At 43.0% G+C, this 12351-nt stretch overlaps 1 protein-coding gene across 25 annotated transcripts in view; it reads right to left on the bottom strand.

The window, feature by feature from the left end:
• Positions 1-871: 871 nt before the first annotated feature.
• LOC147115607 (disks large homolog 1) overlaps positions 872-12351 on the bottom strand; it is a 439472-nt gene continuing 427992 nt past the window's right edge. For 24 of the 25 annotated variants that reach the window (XM_085989989.1, XM_085989992.1, XM_085989991.1 and 21 more), the window contains 6 exons: positions 12140-12190; positions 8418-8519; positions 6565-6737; positions 5930-6039; positions 4004-4095; positions 872-2713 (listed from right to left, as the gene is read on the bottom strand). In XM_085989989.1, coding sequence (XP_085846115.1) covers positions 2607-2713; positions 4004-4095; positions 5930-6039; positions 6565-6737; positions 8418-8519; positions 12140-12190 — 635 coding nt within the window. In that variant the 3' untranslated portion in view covers positions 872-2606. Of the gene's footprint in view, positions 2714-4003; positions 4096-5929; positions 6040-6564; positions 6738-8417; positions 8520-12139; positions 12191-12351 lie in introns of those variants that run through there. The other variant, XR_015078647.1, reaches the window with a different exon arrangement.

Genomic DNA, 12351 nt, shown 5'->3' with positions numbered 1-12351 from the left:
ACTTTCCTGGTCTGTATTACTCAGCACCAAACAAGCAGTAAAGTTATCCTGGTGGCACGCTGAATCTTTTATTCCTGACTACTTTGTTCTTTTTCTCACCCATTTAAGTTCCACTGCACCACACACTCATTCATGACCAGGATGGGGAGCTATGCTGTTCTCTGAGCTCTATAAGGTTCCTAACTCCAGTACTACCACCCAAGTCAATTCACCCTTTTATTTTGTCTACTTCTAGGACATCAACTCACCGTGAAGGTCTGTGAAAGGACATTAGGTGACCTCTGCATGAGAAACCATGGATCTGAATCTTTGACCTACCACTTAAAAACATAAGAAATAAGAGCAGAGGTAGGCCATGCGGCCCTTCGAGCCTACTCCACCATTTAATATCATGGCTGATCTTCTAACTCAGCTCCACCTTCCCGCACTATCCCCATAACCCTTGGTTCCCTTTGTATCCAAAACTCTATCGATCTCTCTCTAATATACTCAACGACTGAGCATCCACAGCCTCTGGGGTACAGAATTCTAAAGGTTCACAACCCTTTGAGTGAAGGAATTTCTCATCTCAGTCCTAAATGGCCGACCCCTTATTCTGAGACTGTGGCCCCTGGTTCTAGACTCCCCACCCAGGGGAAACATCCTCCCTGCATCCACCCCGTCAAGCCCCATAAGAATTTTATACATTTCAATGAGATCACCCCTCATTCTTCTAAACGCTAGGGAATATAGGCCTAGTCTACTCAATCTCCCCATATCCCTTGAACAACATCTTGCTTTACCCCATCGTATCACCAGATTTCCTTGCTTTCTTTTTTCATACCCATGCTTTTGAATTGGAACAAGTTAAAAAAAACACATCACAAAGAAGTAAATTGTACATTAAAGTTTATTAGCTGTTCCCCTCTTTTGACAATGGAATGGATATAGATGAGAGTCTGTACAAACTGCAGCACCAGAAGGGTCAAGGTGGACTGAACTGCTTGTAAGCACATTATTCCTATATAAAACAAGTCACCTCAAAATTACTAGCAAAGGTCAGGTACCAGGCAGTTAATCTAATAATGTAGTGTTAGAGCTTCATTTGAGAACATACCCTATAACTGCTAAAATATATTTTCTCAACACAGAAGCCTGTACAACTCTGACTGAGCGCTACAATGGAAGATATGACATCTTTGCAATTCCCAATTGGAAACGTACATAAAATGTAAAAATTATTTTACTTAAAATTGCTTTTAACCTTTTGAAAACATGCACATCATCACTTTGAATAACCTCACACAGAATTCACAGGGGTGGGTAGGGGGGAAAAAGAGGAGAACTGGCTCTTTTGTGTTAATTTCTTGCATTTATTCTCAAAATACTGTTTTACCCCCGCCACCACATTCCCCATATAATCCATACGGTTAAAGATGATAAAGTCTAATTCGTGTCTACTTGGAAAAAAGAAAACTTATTCATGGAGGAGATGGTTAGAAGAAAAGAAAATATATGTGCAACTATTTAAAAGAAACATATTCCTGGTAAGTTATATAGTGTATTTTGTTAAAAGTATGCTTAATATAGTTGATAATTTATATCAAAATACATAGTTACGAGGGTTATTATATATCTTAAAATCTCAAATCTTACACCCCATTACAAATAGTCATGATTAGGTTTCAGCTCTGTTCTTCAGCCAATTCCACTTCCTTATTTATAATCACCCCATCTCCCAGAACATTCTTATTTGAAAAGTCCTATTGAAAATCACGTCAGTTATCATTTAAAATAGTCATTATATTCATGGGTTTCCCTTTGCTCCCCCTCCCCACCCTCAATAATCAAATTCATAAAAGTAGATTCTCTACAAGAGTGAAAGTCATATTCTCAGTGTCATAGGAACACATTCTAATCGGCATTCAATATAAACATATTTATTTATTTATCGTGCACTTCAATTGGCAAAAGGAAAAACAAAAATAAAAGCATGGTCTGTAAAGAACCTTTGTAAAGTGAATAAAAATTCCTTTGCACTTTAAAGGCTGATGATTTATAATTTGTTCAACGAAAGTGGGAATCACTGAACCAGCACAGAATATGAAAAATCAGAGACAACTCAAATAATGGCCTGCACAAGTAATGCAGGAGGAGACAACAAACAATAAAGCCATCAGGATTTCCACTGCCAAACCATGCTTCCAAAGTTCATCGTGCAAAAAGCTGCTTAGAATTATTTATTTTCCAAACCCAATGCTAAACATGAAAATTACTTTGCCTTTCTTTGTTTATTTTTAAAAGAAAAATATATATAAAGCTTTTCTGAAAATTGCTGAAGAATCGTTGCCCTTAAACATTAAGGAACTGTACCATAGAATCTCCCTTCAACAGTTAGTCAGGCCTTTCCCCTTCATTTAAAAAAAAACGATGGTGGTAATTTTATCAGGTATCAAGTACAAGCAATTTTCACAAACAGGAGATGTGAATGTCCCCAGGTGAAAGACAAATCACTTTTCATGACACACAAAGAGAGAGATCTGAGATCAACAGGAGCGAGAGTGAATCCTGTAGAAGGGGGTCCAGAGCCGTCACGAGCAATGGATGATGATTATGATGAAAAGACTTCACAGTTTCTCCTTGGTTGGAACCCAGATGTAAGGCCCTGACTGCTCTTCAATAATCTGCTTCACCTGGTTGTAAATCTCCTCCAGCAAGTCTCCCTGTACAATACCTGACCATCAAAGCAGAAACAAGGGTTAATATCCTCCCAGCCGACATTTGTGCCATTCTTTATCTTTACATCCAACTCATGATAGCAAAGGGAAAAACTCTACATGCTGGAAATTTGAAATAAAAACAAAATGCTGGAGATACTCAGGACAATGAGCATTTGAAAACGAGAGACAAGTTAGATCTGAATTCTGATGAAGGGTACACTCAAAACTTCATAAATTGCCTTTTCTCTTTACAAATGCTGACTGACCGGTTTTGCATTTTCAGTGTTTTCGGTTTGTAATTCATGATAACAAAAGGAACTGGGTGATAAGTTAGGCCACAGCTAGAGTACTGCGTGCAGTTCTGGTCATCACATTACATGAAAGATGTGATTGCACTAGAGAGGGTACAGAGGAGATTTACGAGGATGTTGCCTGGGCTGGAGAATTTTAGCTACGAGGAAAGATTGGCTAGGCTGGTGTTGTTTTCTTTGGAACAGAGGAGGCTGAGGGGAGACCTTATTGAAGTGTATAAAATTATGAGGGACCTAGTGAGTGAATAGGAAGGACCTATTTCCCTGAGCAGAGGGGCCAACAACCAGGGGGTATAGATTTAAAGTAATTGGTAGGAGGTTCAGAGGAGATTTGAGGGGAAATTTCTTCACCCAGAGGGTGGTGGGGGTCTGGAACTCACTGCCTGAAAAGGGTGGTAGAGGCAGGAACCCTCATCACATTTAAAAAGTGCTTGGATGTGCCATAACCTACAGGGCTATGGACCAAGAGCTGGAAAGTGGGATTAGGCTGGACAGCTCTGTCAGCTGGCATGGACAAGATGGGCCGAAATGGCCTCCTTCCGTGCTGTAAATTTCTATGATTCTCTAACTGTCCTTTTGTCTCTAGGATCCAGGCTCATATGTAATTCAAATGGAAGCAATGAAAAGCACCTCTTTCTTTTACTGTAAGATCCCATATGAACTTGTGTGATAAGGCTATCTGAAACACTATTTCAAGGTACTAGAACAAGGAGCTGCAGGTTAAAACTGGTGAAAGGAAAAGACAAATGTCGGGAAGATCTTCACACAAGAAGTGATCAACACAGGAAAAAAAGTGAGACCAACTATAGTGTTATAACTGGGAGCCTTAACAAGCAGACAATTCTTGGTTGATTTTAATCAAGCTTTCTCAACAGTTCATTTATAAAGCATCCCCAGACTCTTGTCTAGGGGGAAAATCATAACTAACATAATTTGGACACGCATTTTTTATTTAACTGTACAGATAGTTGCCACAAGTAACCGGATACTAACTTGTGAAGTGTTCTGTAAATTCCAGTTCAAGTTTTATGGCTCTCTCGAAAGTTTTCCTCGCTTGATCTTCTGTTAGACGCTTATTCATTTCCCTGAAAAGGGAGAGAGCAGAAGCCTTTACTCTCAGTCTATGTGAAACAGCTATCCTCTGCTCAGAAAGAGTGAGGTCTATGTTATTTTAACACAGGGCAGATAAAGAACACAGAAATGTACAGTGCTGTAAAGGACCTTCATGGTCCATCTAGCTGGTCCCAAAGTTAAGAAATCCCAAACTATACTCTCTCCCTTTCCCCATATTTGTGAAATTATTACCTAAATCGGCAAAATGAATGGACTAAGATAACAGAATTCAGACGAAGATCTTGCTGGTAGCAAAAAGAAAAGGCGCTTGCAGGTCTTTGGCACCACCAACAGGAAAGCATTAGTATTGCAACAGTCTGAACAACGACAACAGATTTCTGGGCCAATTTTCCTACTCCCATCCCGGCACCGAACATGAACAGTGTGCTCTGCCTATTCAGGCCCTGGAGTGCCAGTGCTCTCTGTCCAGGGCCTTTAAAATGACCTGAAGGCACCCTTGGTGGCGCTGGCATGACTGAGCACTGGCAAAAAGGGGTTCAGGGGGGATGGGGAAGAGAGTATTTGAGTGCAGCTGCAGGCCTCTCTGATCTGGAGAGTAGCTGCCAGAGGACCCCAAAAATCCACTGGCTATGTAAAAACAAATTTTAAACTCATCTTCCTCTTTGGCCAGCTGCCAGGCCCCGACAGACCCTCCAGTCTTTGGGTGGGGAGGGTTCCTGCTGCAAGCCCAACCCTACCTATATTGGGGTTCCCCATGGCTGAATCTGCAGGAAAAAGATGTGGGTAACTGGGACCGACCCCCCCCTCTCTTTTAAATGACACCTGGTGATAGCGCAGGCCCAGCTTCCACCTCCCCAGGGCAACCACAGAAATGCTGGAGCAATGTCAAGCGGGGTGGTGATCTGGCAATGGTCAGAGAAATCAGCTCAACAAGCAAACTGTCAAGGTTGTGTTAAGGTGATTGTTTCCTGCTCCGCTCAAACCGTCAACCCCATCCTCCGCCTCAAAATTATAGCCCACTAAAGCTTTAGTAGAACTGCTCCAAAAAAACAAGAGCTAACAGCACTGTTGTCCTTAGAATTTTATATAAAAATACCATCAAGATAGTTAAAAAAATTCTGAAGCAGGACCTGGCCCGTCACCGTCACACTTTCTAAGCTGGGGCACCAAATTGTGATACTTTTGTGCTTAGGGGTACTGGGCACAGAGCCTGAAGATGGCAGCCCTGATAGTGAAGCCAATCACAACACAAGATCTATCTCACTCTCATCACCACTCCACCCCAGTGTGAATTTTGTGTACTCAGAGGTTAGTGCTGGGGAATTGTGTGTGTTAACAATTCCCAGGGGAGGTAAATGTGGGCCAATTTTATAACAAAACGTCCCCATGCCTGCTCTGCCACAACCGCAAAAGAGGATCCTCTATGGCACCAGTTTGAATTTTTCTCTGAGCAGATGTCCCAATTTGAGCTTTATTATAGGCAGTACTTCAGGTCTCTACTTGCTGAAACTGGGTTCAGGCTGCCCAAACATAGACCCTCACAGCAATGAGGAGAAATTATTTGAAGTAAGCAGCGTGGGTTGGACTTGAACTCATGTCCGAGAAGTGAAGGGATTTGTGTGCACTGCGCATCCCCCAATGCAGCTCAAAACAAAAGTTTTGTGCTGAGGGTCGGATGTAACTCTGTACAATGACTTGAGGATAAGGCCACTGTTGGCCATCATCCTAGCGCATTCCTTGAAAGCTTCGGTGGAGTTTTTGTAGATAGAGCAAAGCTGCAAGAAAATCATGTCCCCAAAATGAATTGTGAAGATCCTGGATTTAGGGGCTGAAGTTTATGCTCACATGATGTTTTCAACTGATTTTGGTTTGATGAAGACAGCAATTGGGTGCAGCTGGGCTATCTGAAGCCTCTTAATAGCATTTCCCGACACATCCAGTATACAGTGTTTACCCTAAAATAGAAACAAAGGTAAAGTTTTAAGTATGGGTACAAACATAAACAAAAGATTCAGGTTCTAGATTGTTCAAAGGTATCTGTTTGCAAAATTAGTCACATGTAAAAGGAATTTTCCTTTTCTCACTTCCTGGCCTAACGAAGAGGGCAGTGTCCATTTTAAACCCAGCTTACCCAAAACATCATTAGAATGAATTTCATATTTTTGTCAGATTACAGATAAAGATGATCAAAATGCAGTCTGGCACATGGACTTGGATGAAGAAAATGTTACAACCAAGGAGGGACAACAGGCCAAAGGTGAATATGTAAGATTTGATAGATATTCTGCACTTTGATCGATTTAGCTCTCGGGGAAAGAGATACTTTGTCATAGAAGCAGCTAAGCATTATTAGAGGTTACACCGTCCTTGGTTAATAAAAGCATCACATTTTGCTATGTGGTGTAAAATGATACTTTTTGATTTAGAGGGCAAGTATTAAGCTGGCTTATTTTAATGAGACACTTATGGATTTCCTTTACCTTTTCTGCTACCTCTCTCACGGACTGCACACTGGTGCCATACAGGTGGTTGTTGTATTGTCCAGCTTCAATAAATTTGTGATCTTGAATGTCCTTTTCCATTTGCTCTCTAGATGTTACAAAATGATAGTCTCGCCCATCAACTTCATAATCACGCTTTGGTCTAGTTGTGTCTGGAGAAAGTGAAACATTTCCATCAAACCATTTATTCCTTTTCTTTTTCCTTGCATTTCTGTGGTGATTCACGATCAAAGTTAAAGATGCCGTGTTGGGAATTTAACACACAGTGTCAGGATCAACTCCTCACAGGTCAGGCATAGCAGAAGTTACAAGGATAAAGCTCCCTGCACATTGCCCCACTCCACCTAAACCCCAAGCTTAGAAATGGCCTCAGTGACATTTACTATTTCTCACACCAGCCACATTTAAGATTTAGTGCCGAATACTGAATTATGGACATTTCAAAACCGTTGGGAGTTGGGTTGAGACAGTCCAAACAGATTACACTCAAGACCTTTACTTTCAGCAGCAAGAGGACATTTTATATCAGTCAGTCTGGCTTGGTTTCAAACCAGTTTCAGCAGCAAGAGGACATTTTATATCAGTCAGTCTGGCTTGGTTTCAAACCAGAGGCGAAATGGAAATAATCGGAACCACTGCATTAAGCAGCTTCCCATCTGTTAAACAATTAATACTTTATAAGTTCGCACATTTCATGCTTATAAAGTTGGAAGCCCACACCAACATGGTTGACTCTTAACTGCCCTCTGAAGTGGCCTAGTAAGCCACTCAGTTGTATCAATCCTGCAAACTGTAGTGGTTTAAGACGACGGCCCACCATCACCACCACCACCTTCTCAGGGCAACTAGCTGTCGGCAATAAATGCTGACCTTGCCAGCGGGGAGAATGAATTAAATAAAACCAGTAAAAATGTTCATGTAAAAATAAATTTAGATTTCAAACTGAAGTTGACAAAACCGTTAAAAGATATAGTTTCTGAATGCAAAGGCAATGCTGGAATGGTGGGACATGGAGAATGGATTGAGGTGTGAGGCAGTGGAGCATGTTTACATGTTTAAGTCCTTTATTCCATTTCACAGACAAATGCATTCAGATACTTCACCTGCTGTGTTCTAATGCGGATGTTAACATTTCAAGATTACAGCAGTCTGAGAAATTAATGGCCATTGGCCAGCCGGAGAGTTGGAATGTGGGTGTAATGATCACTGACCAGTCAGAGGGGGAGTTATAGTCTGATACAATGTCCCCTCTAATTTTTTTTTGGGTGCGTGGTCCCTTTAACTGGCTGCGCGGCCCATTCAAATTTTTGCGCATGCGCGGTTTCTTCAGCGTAAAAGCCGGCGAGCGGCCTGCGCGGGACCGCCACGCGGCCACACAGCTTAGTAGGAAAGTTGGTCTGACAGTAATTTAGCTTCTAACAATTAAATACATCAGTTTAAAAAAAATTGAAAAATAGGGCTCATAAGCGAACAATGGTAGACATGATAGGTTAAAGTGAAAATATTGCTACATTCTGCTTAATTTCCTCATAATCCTAAATTTTGTAATAGGAGATATCTAAACTGTTACTGGTGCCTCAATCATTCTGTATCACAAGGTTCCATACTACCTAACTGCTGACTAGAGGCAGTCTGGGAGCAGCTGTCTGTACAGAGCTTCTCCTCACTCCAGTGATGTCTTGCATATAACAGTAAGCAGACAGCAGTCTGACTGAGAGCCATGAGTAAGAGTACAGATACCTCCCTTTAACAGTCAATTCAGTTGAATATACTCCATCAATCATTGGTTATATCCGACAGGGATTTAATTGACACAATGATAATGTACTTACGTGGAACACAAGATCCAAACTTGTCCGGAAACTCCGAGATCAGATCATCATTAATTCGGTCTTTCATGGGTCCCAGAATTATAACAGGACGAGAGTAACGCACTATATGACAATAACATAGAAATTCAGTTAGGTGAAGTAGACATGTTGTAATAATTACTACATTTCTAGAGCAGTAAAATCTAGCTTACCAGATCAGTCTCCAGTTGTATATTTCAGCAGCAGTTACAGACATTTCTTTCTCTTTATTAAATAACTTTAGATTTCAATGTAAAATTGAAAAATTCCAATGCACCATTGAACCTATTGTTAAGCCACCCTCCTATTAAAATTACCTCGCCATCCCTAGGTCTGAAGTTAAGCTCCCAACTCTTTTCCACATCGTAGGCACACTTAAAATATCCAGAAGGTCGGTCATTAAACCTCTCCTATTCTAGCAGGCCTGCCTCCAAGTAACAACTTTAATTTATGGACACTTTTAAGGTAGCAAAATGCTTCAAAGCATTCCAGAAGAGGAGGAAAAAACAAATACTGAGCAGAAATTGGGAGAAGAGTTAGGAAGGTGGCCAAAAATGAGGGTGAAGAGGGAAGCTTTTGAAGATAAGAGATATGAAGATGATGGGAATTGGGGGGAGAATTTCAGAGTTTTTTTTTATTCGTTTGTGGGATGTGGGCGTCGCTGGCAAGGCCGGCATTGATTGCCCATCCCTAATTGCCCTCGAGAAGGTGGTGGTGAGCTGCCTTCTTGAACTGCTGCAGTCCATGTGGTGAAGGTACTCCCACAGTGCTGTTAGGTAGGGAGTTCCAGGATTTTGACCCAGCGACAATGAAGGATCGGTGATATACTTCTAAGTCAGAATGGTGTGTGACTTGGAGGGGAACTTGGAGGTGGTGGTGTTCCCATGCACCTGCTGCCCTTGTCCTTCTAGGTGGAAGAGGTTGCGGGTTTGTGAGGTGCTGTCGAAGAAGCCTTGGCAAGTTGCTGCAGTAGATCTTGTAGATGGTACACACTGCAGCCACGGTACGCCGGTGGTGGAGGACGTGAATGTTTAAGGTGGTGGATGGGGTGCCAATCAAGTGGGCTGCTTTGTCCTGGATGGTGTTGAGCTTCTCGAGTGTTGTTGGAGCTGCACTCATCCAGGCAAGTGGAGAGTATTCCATCACACTCCTGACTTGTGCCTTGTAGATGGTGGAAAGGCTTTGGGGAGTCAGGAGGTGAGACACTTGCTGCAGAATACCCAGTATGTGTGTGGCTGGTCCAGTTAAGTTTCTGGTTAATGGTGACCCCCAGGATGTTGATAGTGGGGGATTCGGCGATGGTAATGCCATTGAATGTCAAAGGGAGGTGGTTAGACTCTTGCTTGTTGGGGGAGTTGTCAATGGCGCTGAACACTGTGCAGTCATCAGCAAACATCCCCATTTCTGACCTTATGTTGGAGGGAAGGTCATTGATGAAGCAGCTGAAGATGGTTGGGCCTAGGACACTGCCCTGAGGAACTCCTGCAGCGATGTCCTGGGGCTGTGATGATTGACCTTCAACCACCACAACCATCTTCCTTTGTGCTAGGTATGACTCCAGCCAGTGGAGCGTTTTCCCCGATTACCATTGACTTCAGTTGTACCAGGGCTCCTTAATGCCACACTCGGTCAAATGCTGCCTTGATGTCAAGGGCAGTCACTCTCACCTCTGGAATTCAGCTCCTTTGTCCATGTTTGGAGCAAGGCTGTAGTGAGGTCGGGAGCCGAGTGGTCTTGGCGGAACCCAAACTGGGCATCAGTGAGCAGGTTATTGGTAAGTGCCGCTTGATAGCACTGTTGACAACACCTTCCATCACTTTGCTGATGACTGAGAGTAGACTGATGGGGCGGTAATTGTCCAGGTTGGGTTTGTCCTGCTTTTTGTGGACAGGACATACCTGGGCAGCTTCCCACATTGTCGGATAGATGCCAGTGTTGTAGCTGTACTGGAACAGCTTGGCTAGAGGTGCGGCTAGTTCTGGAGCACAAGTCTTCAGCACGATAGCCGGGATGTTGTCGGGGCCCATAGCCTTTGCTGTATCCAGTGTGCTTAGCCATTTCTTGATATCACGTGGGGTGATAGTAGAGGGTTATGATGGTTGAAGGTTCTGTCTTTGATGGTGGAGCACAAGGATGGGGTACCTGGGGTGGAGGCAAAAAGTAGGAGGCAAAGTAATCCATACTCAGAAGAGTGGAGGGTATCAGCTTGGTTGGAGTACTGAGAAAATTGCAGAGGCAGGGTGGAATGAGGTCCCGGAGGGATATATGAATAAGAACGAGTTTGAAGTCAGCATATTGGCGGATGGGGAAATGAATGGAGGCCGGTAAGGGCAGGTCATTAAATATGTGAGACATTGTACAAGATAGATGCAGGCTAAAGAATTTTGGACTTTGAAATTTGTGAAGAGTAGACCATGGGATGATTGGGGAGGGTGCTCGAGACACTGAGTTTGGAGGCAATAGGGGTTTCACTGCTGGGGGTGGGGAAGGAAGGCTGTAATGCAGAGACAGAACTAGGTATTCTCGGTGACTGACTAGATGTAGGGTTTGGAGCTCAGTTCAGGGTCAAGCAGCACACTGAGAAAGTGCGCCATCAGGTATAGTCTGAGTGGGCAGCTGGGGGATGAGGTGGGACTGGGGGCTAGGGTGCAAAGTGTCTAGTGAGAACCAAATCGAATTGCTTTGGTCTTCCCAATGTTTAGTTTGAGGAAGCCCTTGGTCATCCATGACTTGATATTGGATGAGCACCAGTTGTGGAGTCAAGGGTGATGGCAGAGAATTGAAGATGGGTGTCAGCACACATGTGGAAACTGACCCTATGCTTAAAAATGGCAACTTAGATGCATGAAGGCTATTAGGGGCTGAGGATAAAACCTTTTGGCATGTGAAAGGTGACTATGAGCAATGGAGAAGTCATTGCAGTCTATGTTGGGAGCGGTACCATGTGGAGGAAGGTCACAGATGGAGAGGTGGTGAAAGAGAATGAAGCAGTATTGAAGGCTACAGAGAGGACAAAGAGAAGGGATAAGATGCTGCGGTTGCAAGCGCACACAAGATATTGTTGGTGATTTCCACCTGATGGCCTCAATGCTGTGGGTGGGATGGAAGTCAAACTGAAGGGATTTGAATATGGGGCGATTTATTGTCCTAAAAGAGGGCAAAAGTAGCACTCCCTTGATCTAGCTGGCCCAAAGACTACTCCAGCATGAACAACTGTCTGCTCTGCTCTTGTACAGCATGACAATGGATGTTTCTGTGTGTGAGGTGAGGAGAGAAAGAAGAAAACTGTTGCTTTAGCTTGAAGAGATTGCAGTCAGTGCAGAGACTGGCACTTCAAAAAACATAACCAATGCACAATTCAGCAGTGTGGTAAGGCACAAAGATTTGTGTTATGATTTTACATGTGACCATCAAGGATCACTGAGCAGATGCCAAGTCTTCACTGGGAGAGAGAAAACTGAATTGAAAGTCATCTTGGACTAATATTCTGCTTCTCGTAGTTAGTCACAGAGTAGCGTTTGCAAAGGCTCCGTTAGGGGTCTCAGCCTCCACACACTCTTCATTGAAAAGGTGAAAGGTGGAGTCATTAGGGGTAGAGAGAAAAATAATTTTCAAAAAACTATACCGATTGGTTAGAAGGGGAGAGGGACAATAATTGCCTAACTTTTCTTTACTGTTGCACCTTTTCGCCAGTTTCCACTTACCCTCCTGTTGGCCAACAGGTTCATAGGAGAGAACGTAATCTTCCTGGCCACCTACCCAAAAGACAACAGATACTCAGTTTTAAAATCAACTTCACACCATTAAAAGAACATAGCAATAGTCTACTAAAAGCATGGTGTTAAAAACATTATTTTGGGGTGGAGGGCGCGGGAAGTGGCCGGTACTGCATTCTCATTCACTAAGATAATGCGTG

Source organism: Somniosus microcephalus, chromosome 6 (genome assembly GCF_052327205.1).
Source record: "Somniosus microcephalus isolate GS21.2 chromosome 6, FLI_Smic_1.0, whole genome shotgun sequence".
NCBI classification, from domain to species: domain Eukaryota; kingdom Metazoa; phylum Chordata; class Chondrichthyes; order Squaliformes; family Somniosidae; genus Somniosus; species Somniosus microcephalus.
This window is presented reverse-complemented; position numbering and strand designations above follow the sequence as displayed.